This window comes from Mandrillus leucophaeus, unplaced genomic scaffold (assembly GCF_000951045.1).
Source record: "Mandrillus leucophaeus isolate KB7577 unplaced genomic scaffold, Mleu.le_1.0 Scaffold249, whole genome shotgun sequence".
Lineage (NCBI taxonomy): Eukaryota > Metazoa > Chordata > Mammalia > Primates > Cercopithecidae > Mandrillus > Mandrillus leucophaeus.
In genome coordinates, this window is record NW_012102576.1 from 552629 (window position 1) to 579702 (window position 27074).

Consider the following 27074-nt stretch of genomic DNA (forward strand, 5'->3'; position numbering starts at 1 on the left):
AAGGTTAATTCTTTTTCATCCTTGAGAATCTGTTTATTCAGGATATAGTGTACTTGAATCTCCTGGGTTTGTCCACAGGTCAAAGTACCAATAGTAGGTTTGAGGTGAATATAACTCTTGCTTGGGGAAAAAAAATGCTTTGCAGTATGAGATGCTTGCTTATGAAATTCAGCAAGCCACCAGTAATCAAAAGAACTGTTACTCTCTTTGTATTTGACCTAATGGAAGAATAAATAAGCTGTTTTATATATATCTATTATATATATGCTTGCAAAAATATATAAAACTATGTATATTATATGTATTTATTTTTATGTATATACATAAAGCAATATAATAAAGCCATATAAGAAGGCTGCTTTCTTAAATATAGCATAATCTATAAACTGCTTCCCCTTGAGATCATTTAAGCTTATGCTGTACTGATTTAGTAGATGGTATTCATTCATAAACAAGGTCAATTACTTTTTCTTAACACGCTATGGCTGCAAATTGCATAAGAATATTTGAATATTCAACACAGAACGAAAATAGTAGTATGCCAAAGAAGCCAAACAAGATCTTACTTATATTAGAATTATAAAAATATTCAATTTTTCAAAGGAATATCAAGATGATCTATTCAATGTCTCTTGAACCTAAATCATATTGTCAACAGAGTTTACCTACAAGTAAAAGATTTCTGGCAGACTTTTCCGTTTTTATAATTTAGGTCTCCATGTTGTTTAATTTACATTTTACTCTTTATCACTTTTTTTTTTTAACTCCTAGAGTTCACGTGCTTCTCAAATATCTTTAAATTATCCTGGCCACAATAATCTCTATCTTTTTGGTCCCAGATGCCCCTTTCCACTTACTGAAACTGTGAGAAAAGGTGATACGTAGTTGGTGGTGTCCATGGAAATGTTCACCAAGCCACGCTCATCAGTAGTTGCACTGAAATAGTATCTAGTATTCACATGAACATCTACAGTTTTGTTGGTGATTGGCTGATGGTTTTCATTGACTAGAAGAACCTAGAGATATAAAAGTCATAGTTGGTTAAAGTGTCATATGGCAATAACATCTTCCACTCTGTCATGTTTACCTCCAGGTCCCTCCCTGTCATTTACTGATGATCTTAGAATCTGAAAATGAGACTTGTTTTCTGAACTCTAAACTATGATTTTTCTTTTTAATACTTCTTTTTAAAAATTAGTTTGAAAGCTAAATGGCAGTTTATTTTCCATGATTATTCTAAATTCACAAATCATAATTACATAAATTTCCTGGGTACAATGTGATGTCTCTACATATGTATACAATGTGGAATGATTAAATATACTAACATATATATCACCTCACTTACCACTTTTTCAGATGAGACATTTGTAATTTATTTATTATTTTGAAATGTACAATATATTATTACTGACTATAATCATCCTGTTATGCAACAGATCTCAAAATCTTGAATAGTTCTATTTGGAGATCTCATGGGCACTCAAATTGAGAATATCAAAAAGTGGGATCATTACACTACCTTCCCAAACTTTCTCCACCCCCAGTGTTCTCTCTTTCAGTATATGGTTCTTCCATCTATCAGATAACTGATGCAGGAATACTGAGGAGTGGGGTTTTTTTTAATGAGTCATTTTCTCGCTTTCAGTGCTTATCTCAAACTTATTGTCAAGTGCTATCTCCTCTCCCCATCTCCCATCAAATATATATTGATTCTATCTGCTTCTCTCCAAATCTGCTGCTACCATTCTAGTTAAAACCACAATATTTTCCCCATCTGGTTTCCAGCAGCTTTCTATTTAATCTTCTGCATTTCCTTGCTGCTTCATTCTTGTTTAAACCATTCTATACAGCCTGAGCTAACCTGATCATGTTACTCTCTTTCTTAAAACTTCTTCTTTCTTCACTTCTCAATCCAAAATTCTTACCATATCTCAAAAGACCTTAATAGCTGTTCTTGCTTGCCTGCAATTATTCAGTCAGTTTGGTCATGTCTTTAACCTAAGCTGTCATCACACTGGCTGCTTTTTAGTGCTTTGCTCTCGAAAAACTCTTTCATACCTAGAGCCTTAGACAGTCTCCCTTTTATCTTACATTTCTGACCATGTCATACTCACCCATCAAGTCATCAGTTTTTCTCATAATCTTCTCTCTACCTGAAATGGCCATATGAAACTATATCTATATATTTATTAATTTCTTGATAATTTAATATGAAATACTAGGATAAATGAAGAAAATCTAAAATTCAAGTATAAAATATCAGATATAAAATTCAAAATATAGCTTGAAACGTTTGCCCATGAACTGTTAGTTCAAAAACTAGTTACTACAAAAGATAATTTAAAATACCTAGAAATCTTGCATCTCTTATATGAAAGAAAATGGATAGCTTACTAAATTATTGGCTCTACAATTTACCAATATTGATATCTATATGAAACTTTGAAATGGAAAACAACTTTAAAAACTACCAGTAATAAAAAATTCAATCATCTAGGTGAAAGAGTATGTTTGAATTCTTCCCATAAAAATTATGTTACAAAATCATTGTTTATAAAGAGACAATCAGAGTATGCAGCTGAACTACACAAATGTATTACAGAGGTGTGTTAGGAAGTTAATAAAACATGCTTTATTTTTCTGGATTTTGTGATTATATTTGCTTTTTAAATTATAATCTGCTGTACTTTTTTCCTATTTGAAATATTACTTTTTAAAATAAATTTTGATTTTGTGATTTAAAACTTCATTTTCTTAAAAACCTCATGCCCCAAATTGTGATTATGTTAAAAAAAAATTTTTTTTTACCTGTCCATACCAGGGGAGTCCACTTCTGTAACGTGAATCTACTTTAGTAAATCTCAGTATGCTTAAGGTATTTGTGATTTCACATGATCCATGCCCAGTTAATTCCAATCCTGAAAAAAAATGAAGTTGAACCATTCTATGTATTAAAAACTCACCTCCTACTTCCTCCCCAGCCTCACTTCATCATAACAAAATGCCATCCACATTCTGTTTTCTTTATTCTTGCCAGAGTTTCCCACACTTACAAGCTATTTGATCAGCAACTTGACATTAGCTTCACCCTCACATGAAACATTATTGGTATCCACCATCCCTCATTCCTCTGGTTTTCTACCTATGTTCTATATTTTCTCATCTCCTCTATGATCTTGCTCCATCTTTGTTTTTCCCTGTCTCACATCCCTGCTCTCCCTCCACAACTTTCTGTACATGGTTAGATTCTTCATAATCACACTGGCCCAAAATATGCTTGAATTTCTAATACAAACTTTATTTCCAGAAAGACATGTCGTTTCCCTGCATGAGCTATCCAAAGGATAGTGAACACCTGGTGCTTTTCCATTCAATGATGTGTACTCTGTATCTTGTTCTTATCAAAAACACAGTGCTATCAAAGTCTTAAAAGATTCCTTACTTGCCCTCCATATAGAATTCTCATCTCCGACTTCATTGTACATGAACTCTCGGTAGTACTCCACACTAAGTACCACTGAAACTTCCTGCTTGTAAAAAATTCTCCTCTTTGACGAGTTGATGGGTGCTGACAAGTTGATGGGTGCAGCACACCAACATGGCACAAGTATACATATGTAACAAACCTGCACGTTATGCACATGTACCCTAGAACTTAAAGTATAATAATAATAAAAAAATAAAATAAAATAAAAATTCTCCTCTTTGTTTTTCCTCAGCTCTCTGACTTCTTATTTAATTATGCTGATTTATTTGTTACTCTCTGCTAAATGCAGTTGTTTCTGTCCTTGGACACCTCTTTGTTCTGTCTCTATCCTAAATTTAGCAGTGCTAAAAGAGCTCCTTTCAGAGCATTTGCACTCACTCTTAAGAGGACATAGACACAATGAGAATGGATTTAGATTTACATCTCTGGTCCTAATTTAACTCTGGCTCTCTTTTAAAATTATCAGCTAAATACATTCACTTCCGTTTTGATATTCCAAGTTATAGTTAATTATCTTTAACACATCTCATCACAACAGTTCTTTTTCATTGACTCATTATCTTGGTTAATGGCATTTCCATCTCCCACACCCCAAATTTGGAATCTTTGGGGTCATCTTTGATTAATCTTCTGACTTACCACATTGTAGCACATTTTTTCATCTACCCTATGCTCTTCAGTTCTGCTAGACTTATCTTTTAAGAACATCAATTTATTTAGATTATTCTTCTCAAATATATTGAAAGATATTCCAGCTTTTCAGAATAAATCTAAGCTCTTTAGTGTATGATTTACTTTTCTCAGCCTCCATTTTCAGATTCTTCTGAGATCAAACACAGTTTTTGATGCTCATCACGTTTTCCCTTTTCATCATTAATCTTTCAAAGTATTACCTACCCTATATAAATCAGTTGAAATGCTATTTTAGCCATAAGGTTTTCTTTGGGATCTAGAAGGTATGCTAGAATTAATTACCTCTCTTCATACTCACTTGGCCCTCGTTTTTGTATTTCTTGTACAAATTTTATTATGGCTATGTGCACAGACACACCTAATTTCTGTTTTTAGATGCCTAATTCCTTGAGGGCAGGGACCATGTTATTTTCATAATCTCCAGAAACTATAAAGTGTTTTACATGGAATGGAAGTTTGATAAATATGTATCACATTAATAAATACTTAAAAATAATACAAACCAGTTCCCTTCTCTTTGACCTTGGCTTCCACATGTATTGTCATGTCATACCCTTTTCGTCTCAGCTGAAATATTTTAGTTTTTACGAGTTGTGTGAAACATCCTTCAGTGTCTGTCTGAAGAGAAAGAAAGAGAATTCTCGGGTCTTCCAATATGCTACTTAAAAAGTCTGCTGTCAATTTATGAGAACTTTTTTATTGGCCATAAAAATATATGTAACAAATGTTCTGACCATCCTTTTGGTGCTTGTCTTTTCCCAAGCCCAAGAATGACATAAAGTTTCTTCATTCATCATTGATTTATTCATTATCAACCTTTGGTTTCTCCCCTCTTTTCTGAAAACGGATTCCATTTCTGCCATATGAAACTTTCTAGCGTTTTCCAAACGTGCCATGATATTTTGTAATTCTATCTCTTTGCATATGTTGTTCCTCAAATGATAATTTTCTTTCTCCCATTCTTACCTTAGCCAAAAACTTAACTCAGACATAACCTATTCTGAGAAGGCTTTCATAACCACCATTACCTAAATACTGACTAAGGATTGCTATGTGTTTTGTTGTTGTTGTTGTTGGTTTTTTTTTTTTTGAGACGGAGTCTCACTCTGTTACCCAGGCTAGAGTGCAGTGGCCATGATCACGGCTCACTGCAGCCTCAACCTCCTCGACTCAAGTGATCCTCCTACCTCAGCCTCCCAAGTAGTTGGGACGACAGGTATGTGCCACCACACTGGTGGTTTTTAAATTTTTTTACAGAGGCGGGGGTCTCACTATATTGCACAGGTTGGTCTCAAACACCCGGGCTCAAGCGATTTTCTCACATCAGCCTCTTAAAGTGCTGGGATTACAGGTGTAAGCCACTGCACCCAGCCAGGATTGTTACGTTCTTAACTGTATATTCTCAATATCTAGGATATTAATAGGAATATATACATTTTTTAAATAGATGAATCCTCGCCATAACCAAGTTCTCAAACTAAATGTTGGGGTACATGTTTTAATAAAGATTTGTTTTCATTTTAAATTTATTTATATGAAAATCTTCATTGCATAATAAAATTGAATCATATTTATTTTTATATAGATGTCATGACTCACTTGAAAATAGAAGTTAATACTAGTCTCCCTGATACATTACAGATTTGGGCAGCTAGATTCTTCTTATGGTATCTTGCTTATCAGTGTCTGCCTTGGTGTTCATTATTATATTTGTTATTCTGGCCTCTCATTCATTTGCTCTCTGCAGCTTTGATAACTTTCTTTTCCATAACCTTGAGGTAAGAGGTGGGACTGAACTTTGGAAGCAGGTCTCAGACACTGGACCAAAGAGGGAACTTACTAAAACAGAGATGCAGGGGAGGCTGCTTTCCATAAAACACGCCTACCAGTGTGCCACGTCAGTTTACCGTTGCCATGGCAACACCCAGAGTTAATGCCCTTTTCCATGGCAATGGCCTGACAGCTCAGAAGTTACCACCTTTTTCCTGGAAATCTCTGCGTAATCTGCCTCTTAATTTCCATGTAACTAAAAATGGGTGTACATATGACTAGAGTACTCCTTTGAGCTGCTACTGTGGGCACACTGCTTATAGTACCTCTGCTGCTGCTGTACACTGCTGCTTCAGTCAACGTTGTTGTCTCTAACACCTCTGGCTCGCCCTTGAATTCTTTCCCGGGTGAAGAAAAGAACTTTCTTGGGCTAAACCCCCATGTGGGGGCTTACCTGCCCTGCATCACCCCTACAGCATCTGCTCATCCTGCCACATCCTGGACTGTTTGCATACTCTGCCTCTGGAATCAGTAATTTTTGCCTTTTATTTTTTAATATATCACATTCTACTTTCAGCTGTTTCCCTTAATTATTCTTATTCCGCTTCTTCCTTGACATGTTTTGGGCTTCTAATCCATTGTCCTTCGAAGTCTTCCTTTCTTCAGCCTTGTACTTGTTTAACATTCTTCCAGCGCAGTTGACTTTCCATGCCATGCCGTTTGATTCTCCCACTAGCCAAATTCCTAACACCTGCCACACACATTTTTCTGTTTTCTGTTCGATAAAAGCCAACTTTGGATCCTTCCATGTCCTTTTATGCCCTTATATCTGGCATTTTGATTGCTGTTGGAAGGAAATTACCAAACTAACCAAATAAATACCACTAGACACCCATGAACTCAACCCTCAAGTGAGCCCTTAACACTGCCAGACCTTCTTACAATTTTTCCCCCACTCCACCATTTTGCTTGATGGGTATTTCAAACATTATTCTCTGTTGTATTGTATTCATTATTGTAATCCATGAGAAGAGAAAACCTTGGTTTTAGTGTCCTGAGGAGAGTGATTTCCACGTACCTGTTGACTGAATTCTTCGCAGATACTTCGTGAATGTGTGTTGTGGCAGCCGAAACAGTATAATGAACGTTTTCTGCATACACTAAGTGTCACCATACCAGGGACAGGCTCTCCATATGTGTACCTGTAACAATAAGGTGGCCATGCAAAAAGCTACTTGATATAAATAATACTGATGTTTCTTCAACTGATTTGATCCATTCATACATCCACCTTAAGCAATTGTATTACCTTCCATATTATTTGCATTTTATAAACACTTATTCTGAGAGACTGCATCTTAATTGTCCATAACTCTAAGAAAAAGTACTGGAAGAATCTTTTTGAAACAACTCCAAATGGAAAATTACCGATTTAGTTTTTCTCAGAGCTTTCTTCCCTCTTAGCTGCAGTTTTAGTGTAAGATGGTCCTATTTCCCTCTTTCTCAGCTGTCAGATTATCTAGGTCATGATTCCAGCTTTGACAACACCTCCTACATTGTTTTAGGGCAACATATTAAGACTATGTAGAGAGTGTATTTCTGCGTTATCCTTGATTTATAAGCACTTTAAGAAAATAAATGAGAAGTTAGATGGAAAATAGTAGCTATAAAACAAAAATGTTATACATAATGACTCAGTTTGATTCTGCCTAATATGATAGAAGGATATGACACAAAGCCATAACTAATTTGTGGTCTCTCAAAAAAGTGTTTTGTGGACCACCAACATTGAAATGATCTGGGATACATGTTAACATGCAGATTTCTGAGACTTTCCTCAGATGTATGATTGGAATCTTTGGACATGGGGCCAGAGAATCTGCGTTTTAAGTAAGCACACTCCTCACCCCTTAGATTCTGATGAACACTGATGTTTGAAACCTATTGCTTTAACCCAAATGATGGGGGAGATAAGGTGTAGGGTCAGTTCCCCAAGCTGCTTCTTTTTATGGTTCTTTTTCCCCCTGAATTCCTTTAAGTGCTGATAAAGTCATAAATCATCTACTAAATTTCAATTACTTTTGGAATCTTCAAATCTGGATCAAAAGGCTTTCCCTCTGATGAAAAATTTAAAGCACTGAGTCTAGTGAGAAGGATGAAAACATGTTGCTCATGCTGCTTGCAAAAGCAAGAGGGGACATACACTCATCTCGTGTGTGTGGAGGATGCTGTAGTGCACTAAAAGGCACTAAAAGGCAATCGAAGGAAGAAATAACTACAATATGGATTTTTAATTCTGTCATGTGCATCCAAGACTTGAGCCTAGCTTCCTCCCAACTATTTCCCGTGTCTTTCCATAGTTTAATTAGAAGCAGTGAAGAAAAGGGAGGTAATTGGACACAGAAGGCATGAGCATGAGATCCTTAGTTGGATGGCCTAGATTCAGTTGAGCACTGAGTCTAGGATACATAAATGCTTCATAAAGCTAGATTGCTATTTAAATTGCAGAACCAATATAGAATAGTGGTGAAGAGTTTGGGGTCTGGTTCCAGACCATTGGATTTAAATTCCAGTCTACCATTTACTATCTGCAGTAATGTGAGCAAATTTCTTATTCTCTAAATGTTATAGTTTCCCCATTGTAAATTGAGGATAATAATCCTCCCCATCTCACAGGATTACTTACAGAATAAAAATGTTAGTAAGCACAAGGCACTTAGAACATTGTCTGGCACGTTTCAAATGTCCAGTAAATGATTTTACAATTAGCAGATGTGTCATCTGCTGCCGTCCCTACTCCCTGCTATGAGGCAAGCTACAAAGAGAGTTATTCCTCTCCTAATTAAAATACTTCCAAGTTTAGTAACTGTTATTTACAATACCTCCCCTCAGATAGAGTATGCAAATAGAAATGAGACAGAAAAAAAAATGCAACTCACAAGGCACAGGTGGTTACCACAAATTCTTCGTCTAGAAAACCAATAACCTTGGGCATTTTTACTTGGACCTCAAATTTAGGCAAAACTGTTTTAATAAAAAAGATTAAAAAAAAGGTGAGAGTGGGCCAGAGATCTTGCAAGTATTAGCAGTAGATGCTATGACAGAACCTTTAACACGTGATCACATGAAATGACTTCAGCTACAATAGGGACAGTATTGAGAAGGAGAAGTCATTCATTACCATGAGCAGTCTGTGCTACGTTCACTTGGTTAACCTGATAGTACATTTCATAGCCTCTCTTTCTCTGAATTTGTGCAAGATTTCCCAGATAGAGGGAAGGCAGCATGATTAGTCCCTGAAGATCATCACAGTTAATGTGGTAAAGCAGGACCAATAGGTTGCAATGTGTTCTTATTCTTTCCCTCCCTATGCTGAGCTCTTCTTCCCAAATGCTAGCCCTGCTGACTAACAGAGGTCTCAGGCCTACCATCTGACACTTGGCTACAAGCCTACTAAAGTGGTAGCTACGTGGAGTGCAGAGGTAATAATCTTCCATAGATTCTTCTGTCAGCTCCTCTGCATGGTTGGTGCACTTGGGCAGCTGAGGGTTCCTGGCTTCCCAGACCTTTGCAAGCTCACATTTATACACCCCTAATCATGCTTCAGAACTGGCTCGTAATTTTCTCTCATCTGTCAACTCCTCCTGATGGCCTCTTACTTTTCTAGCTTCTCTCACAGTTTCGTAAGGTGTTATTCCTATAATACAATCCTATTCTGTGATTTTGATGGCAGTTCTGATGAATTTTGGGAACCACGTTTTGTGATAGGACTTCTCAGTCATGGCATAAAATATTTAATTTACATTACAAAATTCACGTAACTGATAACTAATAAGATGGCTTCAATGTCTGACTTAGTAATCAACTATGGTTGAGTACTGACTAAATCAAGTGTGTTAAAGTTTAGTTGATTACTATACTTAGTTGAACTATAGTTTAGTTGATTACTAAATTATATGGTTTAGGAATCGTAGTTGATTAGAGTAGTGTAGGTGTAGGTTATAGACAACCATACAATAACCCCAGGAAATACTTTCAGTTATAAAATATAAAAAACAGATATATAGTGTATGTAGCTGACACAAAGTATTGGTTAACAAGTTATGTTTGAGTATCAATTCAAATCTTTCTTACCCCTTAATGACTCTGTGATTTTTTTTTTTTTTTTTTTTTTTTTGAGACGGGGTCTCGCTCTGTCGCCCAGGCTGTAGTGCAGTGGCGGGATCTCAGCTCACTGCAAGCTCCGCCTCCCGGGTTCCCGCCATTCTCCTGCCTCAGGCTCCCGAGTAGCTGGGACTACAGGCACCCGCCACCTTGCCTGGCTAGTTTTTTGTATTTTTTTAGTAGAGACGAGGTTTCACCGTGTTAGCCAGGCTGGTCTCGATCTGCTGACCTCGTGATCGGCCCGTCTCGGCCTCCCAAAGTGCTGGGATTACAGGCTTGAGCCACCGCGCCGGGCCATGAGTCTGTGATTTTTTTAAGTTACTAACTTTTCCAGTACTGATACGCTCATTTGCAAAATGGGAATAATAATAGTATCTGCCCCAGAGGGGCATTGTGAGAATTAAATGAGGTAGTGCATAAAAAGCACTTAGCAAATATATGGGTAAATTTAAAAGCTTGCTAATTTTCAACTATTGTATGCTAGACCTTTGATTCTTACCTATATGTGAAAATTATCTAATCTTAAATACTCTGATGTTATAAATGCCTTACACATAGAGCATTCTTACCATATTCATTCACCTCAAATGAGCGCTCTATTTTCTTCCCTGACTCCTTCTGCAGCATGATCTTGTAGGAACCCAGAATGGGCTCCACTGATAGCGGGAAAGAGAGTTGGTTGAGTCCCCCTTGCAATTTGAGACCTTGCCTTTGGAAAATTCGGTTCTTCATGGGGTCCTATAGGTGAAAATATGATGAGTTCATAGAAACAATTGAAATATATAACTTTGAGTAGAAGAGCAGCTTAGCAGGTAAGAACGACATAGGCAGCTGTATCACAGATGGTTGGTAAATTGGCCCAAAGGTATTAACAAAGTTTTATAGGGATTCCAGCCTGAGATAAGGGCAAAAAGTTTGCTAGCTATGAGATATTACAGATAACATTTCATACTGATGCCTCTTTTTGGTATTATGTATGTTTATTTTGGTCAGAAATATTGGACGAGTCATCTCAAGAAATGTTCCTGCATTTACATCTTATCCACTTAGAATTTAAGGTGGACAGAAAAACAGTATTTGTTTAGCTTTGGTGAAATGATGAGGGAAGGGACAGATGCAATTTAACGTAACTTGTAGAGAGTCCTCATTCCAGTTGTAATGTACAATATACCACTTACCTCAATATAAACCACTGGAAACTGGAAAGAAAAAAAGATAGTATGAGCACGTGGTAGAATATAGAAGGAGAAAACCAAGACACCAGCACTGACAGAGTATATGGGCCAGAGGAGGTGAGTCTGTATATTCCAAATGAGGAAATACCCCATTTGGTTCACAGCACTTTATATGTTTAGCTTGGGACATACATCTTTCAAGAAGTCATGACTTCCCTATTGTTAAATAACATACAATTGAGGAAACCTATTTAGATAAAAAGGTCCGAATAATAAGCTTATTATTATTTCACAGATGATATTTGTTTAAGAGGGAAATCAAATTCACACATTTATTTAATGAAAGTAACTAGAATCTTTAAAAGGACAACTTCAACTGCATACTGAATTCATTTTAAGAATGCGGTTTATCGAGTGCCTTGATTCTGACCTCCCTTATTCTTCTAGCAGAGATATCCTTATGAGATCTTCCTGTGGTGGGTTTAAAATACCTCTTTAATTGGTCTTAAATTTCCTAAAAGAATAGGCCTTATATTTTCCCTCAACCGTCACCCGTCGTTACGAGACTCACCATTTCATCCAAAGGGTGGAAATTGACATCCATAGAGACAACACGGAATTTCACTGAAACAGAGGTATTTTCCTGTGAAATCTCTCAGTGGAGCCTGGGGTAGTAACAGCATGCCTGAATTCCCAGGATTGCAGAATAAAGTAATAAAGAAGCTCCTCCCCTCTCCCAAAGTTCCCCTTGCTCATTTGATTCCTCATACCTGTTTGTCCTGGTTTGTATATGGATTTGTCTGTCTGGACAAAGACTAGGTTCTCTGCTGTAGTTATATGGATTGATTTGCTCTTTGTGAAATGCAGAGTCGCCCCCTTTACCTCCACAGCAATGACCACCCAGGAAGATGGTAATTCTGGAATCTGTAAAACAGAAATGAGCTGAAGAATCTGCCCAGACTTATTTCTGAATTTCTCAGCCATTAGGAGTTTCTGTCTTCCTGGTTGGTCCCTGAGAATTAGTAAGGGACAAAGTCAAGGATTATGCTCCTTGTTTTAAAAGTGGATTATTATGATGTTGTAACATGACAGTAACATGATTGAAGGAGAAAATATTGCAATAAGATGAGCTAATTCTTTCAAGCCAGTTATGACTGAAATGGGATGCTTACATTTTCACAGCAAAAGGGTGATATTAAAATAATAATTAAATTTTATTTTTCAAAGGTCAACAACATTATATATTATACGGCCAGGCACAGTGGCTCATGCCTATAGTCCCGGCACTTTGGGAGGCCAAGGTGGGCAGATTGCTTGAGCGCAGGAGTTCAAGACCAGCTATACTATCAGCTACTCGGAGGCTGAGGTGGGAGGATCAACTGAACCTGGGAGGCCAAGGTTGCAGTGAGCCTTGATGGCACCACTGCACTCCAGCCTGGGTGCCAGAAAGAGACCCTGTCTCAAAAAAAATTTTATGTTATTATTTGTGGTAGTCATGTATGATTAAACAATTAATACCTTAAGTAGTAAAAGATTAAAAGGATAATACATCCACTATCAACCATTGGTGAGATCTTATATAAGTTATTTGACTTTATAAATTTCAGTGTTTCTATCTGTAATGGCATGAATATTATTTACCTCAGAAATTTAAGATCAGATTAAATCCTTTCTGTAACTACTGTTAAATTTTATGCATGACACTTGTTTGTAAATATCATGTGAGCATATTCAGTAGAACTTCCATTCTTAAAATCTAAATTGAGGCCGGGCACGGTGGCTCATGACTGTAATCCCAGCATTTTGGGAGGCCAAGGTGGGTGGATCACAAGGTCAGGAGATCGAGACCATCCTGGCTAACATGGTGAAATCCCATCTCTACTAAAAATACAAAAATTAGCTGGGCATGGTGGCGGGCGCCTGTAGTCCCAGCTACTTGGGAGGCTGAGGCAGGAAAATGGCATGAACCCGGGAGGTGGAGTGCAGTGAGCCGAGACCATGCCACTGCACTCTAGCCTGGGTGACAGAGCGAGACTCTGTCTCAAAAAAAAAAAAGAAAATGTAAATTGAGATTCACTCTGTATTTCTCATTTTTCTTTCATTATGAATTTTTATTTTCAAAGGATCAGAACCAAAGGTATCAGCTAATATAATATGCTCTTTCTCTTTCCAGCTCCCTTATTTCAAGGAGTAGTACTGACCGTGAAGGAACTGCAGTAGAAATAGTTCCTCTTCGTCACCAGGTCTGTGAAGAGGGGACTGTTCTGCATTTCGTACCTCAGAGTTACTTTCAGTGCCACCGTCTCATTCAGGTGATTAAGGATGACACAGGCCTTTTCAGGAACTCCAGTGTAGAGGTGCGATGGGACCAGCACTAGGTACTGCCTGTGGAGGGGAGAAGTCCAGATTAACTATGGAGGGGTCAAAAAGACATCATTATTATGGGCATTTTCTAAGTAATTTTTGCTTTTGTCACCAATCATAGAACAGAGACAGATTTCAGCAGGAGTGTATTCTCCAAAGGCCAACCCAAAAGATCTGAGGAACTGAGAAAATCACAAATTAAACCCCAGATATGCTTCTCTTCTGTTGTGGAAATACTCACCCACATAATATTAGAAAACCTGTCAATAGCCATGGGTAAGCAATCCATGAGTTGTTATGTATTTTGGATAAAAATTTCAAAATTTCAAAATGTGAATCAACCAACAAATCATCATTGAAAGCATTAAGGACCTCTCTGCATGTGGTCTTGGGTTTTGCATGAATGTTACTACAAATCTCTTTGTTCCAGGAAACTAGGAAAAATATAACATTTAATACCTGGGGAGAAACTGAATTGCTTTGCACTACGACCATGGGAGCAAAAATATGTTTTCTTTCTTTAGCTCTTTGGTGATGGAGACAAGGCAAACTGAGCGAGGCTAATCACCAGACATACTGCCATAGACACCCGGAAGAAAATACCACTCTCCTCTCACCAATTGCCTCTCACAGTCACCCAGACACGCTACATCTGGGGATGCTGTACCTGTGCACACTCTTCTCTCTCTTCCTGAGTGTCCCTGACTACCTGGAAACTTCTGTTTGCTTCATAAGACTTATCTCAAAAGTGACTTTCTCTGTGCAGAATTTGGTGAAGCCCTCTCTCTTCCATCAGGCCTCATGAAGAGGGAGCTTTCTTTGAAAGTATTCTGACAGAATCCTGCAATGCCTGCTTCTGTTTTTCTTCTATAGTTCATTCTCTGTGCACCATCTCTCTACTTTTCCATACTGTGAGATGTTGAGGGCAGCGTCTGAATTTTGTTAATCTGTAGATTCCGAAGACCTAATGCCAGCTCCTAAAGGTGTGCCAAAGGATTGAGTGAACTGACACACAAATCCTGGCTTGTCTGTTGAGCATACATTCATCCTGGCAATCCCTGACTTGAGGAAAACACAGGTACTGAGTCATTTCACAATTGTCATGACGTGCAATCCATTTTATGAATCAATAAAAAATGTATCCCTTTTTGGGTAGGAATTCTATATTCTTTTTTGGTAAATGTTCCATAGATGTTGCTGCCTTATGTCTGTGAGCTTCCTGAAATTGGAGGATGTCTCTTTCCATGTGAGTAGTAATGACTTGCTGATCCTTCCTGGTCCCTTTGACAGCAGAAAATTGTGTAGGGAATTAGGAAACACAGATCAAAGAGATAATACAATGGGAAAAAAGAGGACAATATAAGTTTCTGGAAATAGTGCTTACGGTTCTGCAGCAGCTGAAGCATCACTGGGAAGGAGGAGGAAAAGCAGGATCAAGACTGGCTGGGGCAGTTGATTTCTCATTACGGTGCAGAAAGGAGGAGGGCAGAATGGGAGTCTGAGCCCTCGATTCTTTTAACCCTGTTCTTGCTCGGGCTCACTGGTTTTTATTTCATCTGATGGGCAGTGAAAGTAAACTGCCAATCATTTATTTTTGTAACATATTAACTACTTCCAGCACAAAAAAAATCAATTCCAGATAATTTTCATGACTATAGGTATTATTTTATCCACTTTCCCAAATTTTCTAAATTCCTGAAAAATAGTAGTTTGAGGCTACCACTAGCTCAGGTCATTAATCAGTTTTAAAACTATTTTCATGAAAATATAAAATAAATTACATGTTTTGATGAAATAAACCAATATTCTTGCATTTTTAAAAGGAGGTATTAATGTAAATCCATATCCCAAATGTGTTTTGGTAATCTAGGGAGCACAACATCTATTATTCACCCAAGATTCATCCTAACTGGCTCTTCACTGAAACACGGAAAAGAAATCTGACACAGAATTTTAAATAAAATAAGTTTGGGAGCAACCTCTCCATTGCTTGAAAGATTCACTTTTGATTTGTATAGGCATTCTTATGTTTATTATTTTAAAAAGGGCTGTTCATTGGGTATAACAACGTATGTAATATATAATTACTATTTCTTAGTTCATTCAACATCTAGAATATAAACCCAATTAACTTATGTTGTTGTCTAAGAAAATGATCTCTCTTTGATGAACATTCTTATTTAATTTTATCCTGAGGGATAGAAAATATTTTATCAACAGTGGTGCATCATCCTGTTTGCTTTCCAAGGGGGATTCAGATGTTAGAATTTATTTTTATGGAACACTGAAAAGAAGAAAGGTCCCATTGTTAAATTAATAAAACTAGGGCCTTATAAAATTGAAGTCTGCACATTTTGAATAAAGAACTGATTTCAACTATAAAATAAGATGTGAAGAGAAATGGGCACTTCTGAGAATGGGGAATATTTTATTGTGTTCCCTTCTAAATTGGGGCTAGGCAGATCTTGACGTACCCTTTTCTATATGACCCGGAAGAGTGATGGAGAAGTAGAGATGATGTATGTGACAACCGTTGGTGAACTGCAAAACTGTAGATATGTAAGCTACTAAAATTCCAATGATGACAAACTATGGCTAAAAAAATGCCAAGTCAAATAGAATAAACTGTAGTATAATACATTGTGTTAGCCCTTGGTAGTTGACAAATACTTGCTCGGGTGATTGTAAAACTCTTCTGCTTTATTTTGGCTCCATTTGTATGCTCTCTTACTTCCACTCATCTTCCCAGCTCTTCCCAACTCCCACCCTCACCCCTAAATTACCATAAATGTGCTTATTGTCTATCAGCTTAATATGGGATAAACTAACCTACAGTAAGCAGTAAATGACTTTTAAAAGGTCTCTATATTACTTTTTCCAGACATGACTATCCTTTTTAGATATGCACCAAACCTGTATTTGACCAAATGCTGAATGACTAAACATAAAATCCTTTTTCGTAGGCATGAAGCAAAAATTGTCATCACAGTTTGAACTTCTGGAATAGAAGAATAAATCTCAAGAATTATCAGAATTTTATCATTTTAATGTTTAATTAAAAATTTTAGTGGATGCATTTGAAATATTTGACATTATAGGGTAAACACAATACTTTCTCAGCACTGTCAGCTAAGGCTTCTATACTTTTGGGATCTTCAAACATTTTCCTTGTATTCCTTAAAAGAATTTTATTAAACATGTAATATCTCACATATACCTGATATCTAAAATTTTCACCATTATCAAGATGGTAAGTGTAGTATAATACTGATATTTAAAAAACAAAATGTAATACCACTTTTTAAATGTATCCGATGAAATGTAGACACTGCAGTGATTTTTTTGCCAACCACCATTCCTGTAAAACACACTTTTTTCCCCAGTAGGAAACTTTATATCGCTCTTGTTTCTTTTTAGTCTTGTATTTTCATTCTACTTCCTCAGGTAATTTTATCCTGGAGTTGCATACTTCAATATATTTTATTGATCACCCTATTATATGTTTCTGCAACTAAAGATCATCAAAGATTATTATAAAAATATTCTTGAGCCTATAAAGTTCTAATTAGTAATAAATGTTTTCTAGATTGCATTATCATTAAAATTATCAATATGCTATTTATAAAATTACATATATATCGACTACAACCTTAATAGATACTAAAAATGAGAACATTTTGTTCAAAAATAATTTTTTAGCGAAATAAATCATGTATTCCAGCTGGCTCCCTCAAATAAGATTGTGTATTCTTGGATGAATATTGCTTATTGCTGGATTAAAACAAGTTTCATCTATTCTCTATTTTTTCTACTCTGCTCTATTTCAATTCTAGAATATTGCTATTCTGTTTTCTATTGTATAGATGTAAGCACTAAGAAAACCTGTTCACATAAAGAGAGAAATAGAAATATGGGACATTCTATTATAACAATGTTATCTAAATATTTAGGCTTCCATGTTATAAGCCAAAGGTCACATTATAATCATTAAAAATTACTTTCAATTATCTATCAGCTGATAAATCCTCTGTAACTTTATTGAAAGCAAAGTGCTAAACCAGGTCAATTGCAACAGGATTTGGAAATCAGCCATTATGATCATTCTTATTCTCGGTTCCTAGAAAGTATTCAATAAAGGCTTAAAAGGACTTATAAATGGCCACCAATCATTACTTTCTTACTTAAAAACACAGCTTTTACCAAATATACTCAGAAAGTTTGGAAATTTTGAAATATCATTTATTTTAATATACTTTGTCAATATAAAGCCTCATAAAAAGCTTTTATCTGATCAGAGCCATAACCTGCACATTTAGTTCATTTCATTTAACGAAAGTCTCCACCAGTAACCTGACTTGCAAAGCCAGTCCTTATTGTCAAAATAACCATTCAAACTGGACTTATTTCTTACAGGAAAACACATTGCATTATTTTTAATTTCAATAAACTCACTAATATATATTCCCGGGATGACTCTCCCACGCTGCAATTCTAAGATAAAGAGTTTTGCCGGATATTTGTTACCGAGATGAAGTAAGACAGCCCTACTTTGACATTTCTTTCCATGATTTCTGCTTTATTCTTACGGAACTCTCAGGGGCAATACAACATTGACAAGAGCTGGAAAAGAGAAGAGGGGAATTTTAAATGTGAATTGTAATCATTTCTGTCACCTCTACAATATGTATGAATACAGAAAATTTCAGAACAGGCCAAAAGAATCCATTTCTAGCATAATGTTTTTCTTATACCAGAAATTGTTTTAAGACAGATGGGTATATGATACCTACACTGGGCTTATGATGCTTTGATTAAGAGCATTTGTGCAAATATCAATATTTTGATTTGTCTTTTTGTAAGAGATAAGCAAGGTGTTTTTCGCTCCAAGATACATCTAAAATACATATTATAAGTGAAAGAGAAAATTTATATTAAAATCAACTCATAAGTTATGCCGTGATTATATTACAGCATGATGACAGTGATTTTATATCATTAACTACAACAATCGTAGGATTATTGATCATGCACAATTTCAAGGATCCCAGAAATGACATAGACATAAACTGAGGGCAAAGTTGACTGTACCTAAAAGATTTTAGCCAAATGTCAAAGTCAAAGATAAATGTCATAGTGCCCCAACAAATAGTATGTGTTTATCAAAAGTGATAAACCTGAAGATGTCATCACAACATCAAAAACTTCAATGAAAAAGACAAGACAAAAGCTAAGTTATGACTGTAATTATAGCCATAAATATAGGGACTAGAAGAGAAAAGATACATGTGAAAAAAGTTGACTTCGTAATTGCAAATAGTTTTGACACATTAATTGTATGGCACATTTTTCAAATGATCCAAAATAAAGCTACTTTTCAAAGGAACTCTACAAAAGACATTATTACCTTTGGACATATTTCTAAACCAACTTTATTTTCAAAGAGAACTGTGTTTACAAAGCATTGAGCAACTTTGAGTGGGTTGAGACTGAAAGTATCCTTGCCACTGGAGTATATACTGGGGGAGGCAGAGTTGGAATCATTGGCATATGTGGAATGAAATTAATGCATGTATTAGCACATAAGGGATGTGAATAGCAATACTTTTAATAAACAAAAAAATCAGGAATCTTCATTGTAAAATTTATCTACCATGTTAATATGCTGATTAATCCTGTACATTTTCTCTCCTTGTGAATACTTGGGCTGGCAGAGAACAGGCTGGAAAAATCAGGAGATTACAGACCATATTTCCATCCTTCAAGTATTTCCCTGCATGGATACCGAGAGGCAGAACAAATGATAAAAAGAATATGATGAATGTGCTTTTTGTCTTATTGGAAAGACTCACACTTAATATGACACTATATTAATGTTCAGAGATCAGGCCAGTGGGCTTGTCAACTGAGCTGTAATTCCACCAGACTGCTTTAGTCATACTGCAATCACGCTTCCTTCTATACACATTATTAAAAACTGCCCTAGTGGCAAAATAATCTTCTACCAGCCCAGTCTTCTTTTTTTATACTAGAATTAAAATTTTTATTCATTCAAAACATTATTAGGAGAGTGAAAGGAAAAGTCATAGAGAAGAAAGAGATATTTTCTGTATATATAATTGACAAGTGCTTATACCCAGAATATATTGAAGACTTCCAGAAATAAATTAGAAAAAGACCTAGCACCTTACACAAAAGAATATCCAAATAGCTAATAAACGTATGAAAAGTTACTTGGTCTCCAGAGAAATGAAAATTAATACCACAATGAAATCCTCTACATATCCTCCAAAATGTTTAAAGTTAAGATTCATAATGCCAAGTTTTAGTGGGGATGTGGAGCAACCGGATCTCTCATCCAATTGTGAAAATGAGTCATCACTATCTACTAGAATTCACCATCCACATGACCTCTGTCCCAGCAATTTTTACCGCTACATAAATACCCAGGAGAGTGACAGTAAATGTGCAAAAAGTCACGCGTAAGAACATTTGCAGTTGCATTATTTATAACAGCTCCAAATTGAAACAACTCAAATGTCTCACAATAGGATATGTAAATTATGGCATATTCGTACAATTATAACCATGTAGTGTTTTTCAATGAAATAGAATAATGTTAACTGCCTCAGCATCAATGAATCCCACGAATATAGAACAAAAGATGCCACACACACACACACACACACACACGTATACACAAACACATTACAAATCATATAATTCTATTTACAAAAACACTGATGTGTTCATTCTAAGTCATTCCAGACTAGTCTTCTTTCTTGCTCTTAGTGAATCATCAATGGAAATTTTGCTCAGGAGAATGAAATGTTCCATACCTGGACATACAAACCCCGGGATCCCCTGACGAATCTTCTACCTTCACCACCTCAGTCATACCGAGCTCCTTGCTTTTCTTTGGCAGTTGAGAATCTTTCTATTTGACTTGAAGCCTTCACACCGTTTATCATCTTCTCCTGTATTGTTCTTCTGCAGATGTTCTGATAGCTAACTTCCTTGCTACCTTAAACCTTTGCTCATCTGTCAGCTTCTCAATGAGGTCTACCCTGATCACAGCATTTAAAATGGCAAAATCTAACTCCCAATCTTATGGTACTCTTGATCTCCCTGGCTGTGCCTTTTTAAAAATAACACTTGTCATTTTATGACATGTTATATAATGAACTTAGTTATATTTCTTGTTTATTGCCTGTCTCTCCTCTCTGGAATATAAGGCAGAGACGTCTTGTTTTTCACTGTTTCTTATTATTGAGAAGTATATCCACTAATAACAAGCATTCAATAATTATTTGTTGAATAAATAAATGAAAAAAATTATGTGCCCATGAGACACGACACTTGCTTTTTCTCTCTTAAAAGTATATAAAAAGATCAATGGATAAATCGAATTGTATGCATATATTTAATATAGAATGAAGCAATAATATTTCAAGGAGAATGAGTTAAGAATAACTTCAGATGATGTGAAGTCAGTCTTTGTACAAGTAATCATGTAACAGAGTCAATTATATAGTTTTATCAGCAGATCACTGGACCTTCTTTCTCTTTTATTAGTGACATAGATGAATATATATATATACACACACACACACACCCACACAGTCTTTAAAATCATTAAAAATATTGATTAATGTAAGAAAGAAAGAATGAGGTTCTCATTTACATCCTTCTAGTTTATTATTATTTCTTGAGAAAATATTGCTGGGTTGATTACAAAATGGTGCCTGTGGTTGTGCAGAAGAGGGCTTTGCACAGTACTGATGAGGCCAAGGCTGCCGTGAGCTAACTTGCATTTTTCTATCAGCCGAGGGTGTGGTGATAGCTGAGAACAGGAAGATTGTGAGTTAGCTGAACAAGAGGGCTACATGTCCCAGACCAAAAAGAAAGGCAGACACATAGCTTATCTGCTGTTTTCTCTTTGCTTTCCTGTTCTCCTGCCAGCCTGACCCTTTCTCCTCAGTTAGGACTCCACAGATAGCATTAAAATAAGAATTCTTCTTTTACCAAGGACCTGCCAACATGGGGCACGTTCACACCAAAACTGTGAAGAAGGCGGCCCGGGTCATCATACAAAAGTATTACATGTGCGTAGGTAACAACTTCCACAGAAACAAATGCATGTGTGAGGAGATGGCCATTATCCCCAGCAAGAAGCTCCGTAATAACATAGCAGGCTGTGTCAAGCATCTGATGAAGCAGATGCAGAGGGGCCCATTGAGAGGTGTTTCCATTAAGCTGCAGGAGAAGGAGAGAGAAAGGAGAGACAATTATGTTCCCAAGGTCTCAGCCCCGGATCAGGAGATCATTGAAGTAGATCCTGACACTGAGGAAATGCTGAAGCTTTTGGACTTTGGCAGTCCGTCCCACCTGCCGATCACTCAGCCTACAGTTGGGATGAATTTCAAAATGCCTCTGAGGGCTGTTTGATTCTTTCTACAATGCTGTAATGTTTTCAATAAATGTGGCACAACAACAAAAAATAAAGATTTTGTAAGATCATAAAAATCTATTTTGAGTCCATGTAGCGTTTACCATAGCCAATGAATGACCAGAGAATTAAAAGCCAACTAAAGGTCATTGAAAGTGGTAAACATGTTTACATTTTCATGATTGATTTTGCAATAAAATGAGGGCACGTAATAGCAGTAATTTATAGTACTATAGCACTCTTTGGAACCTGCCTTTTTGTAGAAAAAAATGTGAATTTGAGAGAGGTTAATCTGCAATTTATTAAGCAAAGAAAATTCATACATTTTTAAGGCACAACTAAGAGGAACAATAAGGTTATTATTTTGAGAGAACAGTGCCCATTTTTGAAAATCTAAAAGGGATCTTTCAGTTTCCCAGATGATATAGGAGCTCCAAGGTAAAGGGAAGGATAGGTGTTGGGAGAAAAAGCAATAGACATGGTTGTATGTCCCCCTCCCAACTAGACCCGAGCATGGGACAAGGTACATTATGGTAAGCACGTCTTTTGGGAGTGTGAAAAATCCAGAAACAGAACCATTAAAATAATAAAACTTCAGTTTAAAATAAAATAAACCTGCCTCAAAATAGAATTACTGATGTAGATAGATACGCACTGAATGTAGAATGGTAATGAGTTAAAACATCCTACCAAATGGTAAAAGTATTCTTAGGCATAAAAATGTCACATTTTGCTTTTAAATTGAAAGTTCATCTTTTGGGTGTAGAAGAGAAAAGACTTGGGAGGAGCTAGACATGTGGAAAAAGTGATTAGTGGGGCCTCCCTCAAACAGGTGCAGGAATTTGCCATGGGCCGGAACAGAAATAAATCATATTCTGCAGTGGAAATCCAAAAATAAATAAACACACATTTCAAATTGCTGTTTTTGATTGAGCATGAACAAAAGCCTGTTATAGACAAACAAGTAAATGCAATTTAAGTAAGACATTTCGAAACGAAATTGCATTAGAGACTGTTTCTTACAGTCTCGCATTCTTACCAGTAACTTTAACCTTATCAATATGTTTTTTTTTATTCTGAAGAGTGAGAAAAATATGAAGTATTTCAAAGGAGACACTAAGATTTTCTCAAAATTACAGAACCATTAAGCCTGTGCTGATTGAATTAACTCCATGTTTATGTTGGTGAGGCCACAGGACTTGGTTGGGTGAAGTAACCTAAGCCCCTCTCATCTCCCTCCAGGACCCCGTGGCCTGCATCAGTTTTATTGTGTCAGCCCAGCCCTCCCTCCCACTCCCAAACACCTAACTGTTACTCCAGGAGTAAACAGCAGAGTCAGTGGCTGCTGGGATATGCATATTAGAAAAAAACTGAAAAAGAGATTGATAAACTATTTTGAGCCTTTATTCCTTGCCAAACATTAGTCTAGGCTTTTTCAGGTCTTGCCTTGGGAGCTGAAAGTAAGGAAGACTTTACAATTTCTCTGTTCTAAGATTGACTGCAGGGGTGATGGGAGGATGGTGGGAGAATTCTTGCAAAGAATGATTTTAACTCTCAGTAATACCATAACAATATATGATTTGAATAAATGAATAACTTTTTTTTTTTTTTTTGAGACCGAGTCTCACTCTGTCGCCCAGGCTGGAGTGCAGTGACATGATCTCAGCTCACTGCAACCTCCAGCTCCTGGGTTCAAGGGATTCTCCTGCCTCTGCCTCCCGAGTAACTGGGACCACAGGTGTGCACCACCACACCGGCTAATTTTTGTATTTTTAATGAAGATGGGGTTTCACCATGTTGGCCAGGCTGGTCTCAAACTCCTGACCTCAGGTGATCCACCCACCTCAGCCTCCCAGAGTGCTGGGATTACAGGCATGAGCCATCGCACCTGACCTCATAAACTATTTTCTAAAAGAAATCCTGTTCTGGTAACAAAGAATGGTTACTTCCCAAGTTTGCAGTGACTGTTTTTTTTGTTGTTGTTGTTGTTTACGAAACTTGTTTACATTATAGTTTACTCTCTGTGTGTTTATCCTTTAGGAAAGTTAATGAAAATTACAAGTCTCTGAAAGATCTGGAGTTATTAAGAATTGAGGAAAGTTTTAGTAAGAGTTTTGTATCATTTCCTAATTAGGAGTGACTTCCTTCTCAGAACAAATTGAAGTTTAATATTTTTCATCCCAGTGGGGTGAAAAATTTACAGACACCAAGACACAAAAATCAAAGGATTTTACAAATGTTTATTTTGCCTTCTGAACAGATTGCCAAAATAACATTTAATATCACCGGGATTGAAATATCTTTCAATTCTGACCAAAGATGGAGAACTTCGTTCAAGCAACCCTCAGGCACAATGTAGCAAACTGCCCTTTCACGCAGGGTTTTCAGGAGTCAGGGGAGACACCGTCTCTGGTTGATTTCTCTGTAGGATCTGTGGCTAATCTTATTCCTCCAAAACACAAACAAACACAAAAACCCTTGCTGAGAAAGACAGACTGCCACTTGACAGAGTAAAAACAAATCCATAGGGATTTATCAAAAAATTTGTAGTCACCAACATAATGCGAAACTTACATGTTCTTCCTCAAATACAAAGGCTAAGCTGAAAAAAACACATAGTTGGAAGAGAGCAGTTCTTTTTTGGCTATCGTCTCAATATCATTATACTTAATATTTGGCACCACAAAAAAAATCTTCCTAAATTTTAGGTGCAGGATAAGTATGACCGTACATGGACACTAGAGTCTTCAGGGAAAATTCAGTTATCCTGGGATTCTATAAACATGATTGTCTCATAAATGGGCTTCAGGGATTATAAGAACCCCTAGAGATTGTACACACTCACGTAAAAATGAGAACGTGAATCTTCATGGTCAAAGAGTCTGAAGCTTTCATCAGATTTTCAGGAGTGATATAGTTGGATGTCCCCTCCAAATCTCATGTCAAGGTGGAATCCCCAGCGTTGAAGGTGGGGCCTGGTGGGAGGTGTTTGGGTCATGGGGGTGATCCCTCATGGTTTGGTGCTGTCCTGGACATAGTGAGTTCTTAGGAGATCTGGTTGTTCAAAAGTGTGTAGCACCTTCCCTTGCAACCTCTTGCTCCTGCGCTGGCTGTGTGATGTGCCTGTTGCCACTCTGCCTTCCACCATGAGGGCCTCCATCTGAGGCCCTCCAGAAGCTGAGAAGATGCTGGCACTGTGCTTGTACAGCCTGCAGAACCATGAGCCAATGAAAACTTTTTAAAAATAAATTACCCAGCCTCAGATATTTCTTTATAGTGTGGAAAGAATGGCATAACATAAGGGGTATATGGGAGCCAAACAAACCTGACCTAATTACTTGATTCACATTGATTGAACTTATACTGATTTAATTTGTGTTCCTTTAGAAAGCTAAAAATTGTGGTGGAAGTCTTCTTTTTGTGGTTTCAGAAATTGTATTAGTCTGTTATCACGTTGCTATAAAGAAATAATAGGTTGTTGCAAAAGTAGTCGCGATTTTTGCCATTACTTTTAATGGCAAAAACTGCAATTACTTTTTTTTTTTTTTTTTTGAGATGGAGTCTTGCTCTGTTGCTTGGGCTGGAGTGTAGTGCCAGGAGCTCAGCTCACTGCAACCTCCTCCTCCTGGGTTCAAAACATTCTCCTACCTCAGCCTCCCAAGTAGCTGGGATTACAGGCGCCCGCCACCATGTTCAGCTAATTTTTTGTATTTTTAGTAGAGATGGGGTTTCACCATGTTAGCCAGGCTGGTCTCAAACTCCTGACCTCAGGTGATCCACCTACCTTTGCCTCCCAAAATGCTGGAATTATAGGCATGAGCCACCACGCCCTACCTGCAATTACTTTTGCACCAACCTAATACCTGAGACTGAGTAATTTATAAAGAAAAGATGTTTAATTAGCTCATGGTTCCACAGGCTGTACAACAAGCATAGTGGCTTCAGCTTCTGGAAAGGCCTCAGGAAGCTTCCAATCATGACAGAAAGCAAAGAGAGAGTGTGGTTTATCACATGGTGGCAATGGGAACAAGAAATGGAGTAGGGAGGTGCTAAACACTTCTAAACAACCAGATCTCACAAGAACTCACTGTCGCAAGATCAGCAGCAATCAGGACCAAGGGGGATGGTGCTAAACCATTTGTTAGAAACCACCTCCATGATCATCAAATCATCTCCCACTAGGCCCTACCTCCAACACTGGGGATTCCAATTTGACGTGAGATGTGGTGGGGACACAGATCCAAACCATATCAGAAATGGAGTGCTTGCCATCTAAAGCAAGTAATCATTTATCCCCAGGAGTTAGACATAAATTGGATTAGCAAAAAACTGTTAACGAGGTCGTGTAATTCTTTTAGGCAGACAAGCATTGTCCAGGTGCCAGAAGAGAAATTCACATCGCACACAAGAAAATGCTGGTGACTCCATGCTCAGGGCTCACTGTAGACTAAGGAAATGTTGCCTAAAGGAACTGTCAGTGGCTTGAACTTCTTTTTTACTTAATAGCTGTGTGGGCTCTAGAAAATTATATGTATTTGTAAATTTACTTGTGAATAATATGGTAGTATAAGGACAAAATATAGATTCACTGCTGTAGTAGAATCACAGTGGCATTGGGGCAAAACTATAAACCATGGCGCTCCCTCCAGCTTGATTTCAATAACCTAATTGTTTGTGAACATTTCAACTGAAGTCCACTGGATACCCTTTAAGCCTGCGGGGATAATCATAGCCTTACTTGTACTTCTTCTGGGAGTCAATATTTAGTGAAAAGAGGCACACACCAGATTCAGCCATATACTAGGTCCAATAAATGAAAATTGCTTCTTTCTGTTCAAAAATTGCACAGTAATAAAAATCTGAATTTGGTTTTCTAGAATCATTCCTTGGATATTAATTTGAACATACTCTAAACAGGAGATATCGCCCATAGAAGTGTCCTTTTCACAGCATTATCTGATGTGGTTTGGAC

The 27074-nt window shown here is 37.0% G+C and overlaps 1 protein-coding gene and 1 pseudogene across 1 annotated transcript in view; one reads left to right on the forward strand and one right to left on the reverse strand.

Moving 5' to 3' along the window:
• The window catches only part of LOC105542038 (alpha-2-macroglobulin-like), a 50452-nt gene extending 35332 nt beyond the window's left edge, over positions 1-15120 (reverse strand). Inside the window, exons 1-12 of the mRNA XM_011983399.1 lie at positions 15041-15120; positions 13494-13677; positions 12063-12216; positions 11864-11916; positions 11296-11316; positions 10687-10855; positions 8893-8977; positions 7032-7155; positions 4687-4801; positions 2812-2921; positions 858-1016; positions 2-218 (exon numbers count right to left, since the gene is read on the reverse strand). Coding sequence (XP_011838789.1) covers positions 2-218; positions 858-1016; positions 2812-2921; positions 4687-4801; positions 7032-7155; positions 8893-8977; positions 10687-10855; positions 11296-11316; positions 11864-11916; positions 12063-12216; positions 13494-13677; positions 15041-15120 — 1471 coding nt within the window. The remainder of the gene's footprint in view (position 1; positions 219-857; positions 1017-2811; positions 2922-4686; positions 4802-7031; positions 7156-8892; positions 8978-10686; positions 10856-11295; positions 11317-11863; positions 11917-12062; positions 12217-13493; positions 13678-15040) is intronic.
• Positions 15121-21693: 6573 nt separating this feature from the next.
• Positions 21694-22101, forward strand: LOC105542039 (annotated as a pseudogene).
• The last annotated feature ends 4973 nt before the right edge of the window (positions 22102-27074 follow it).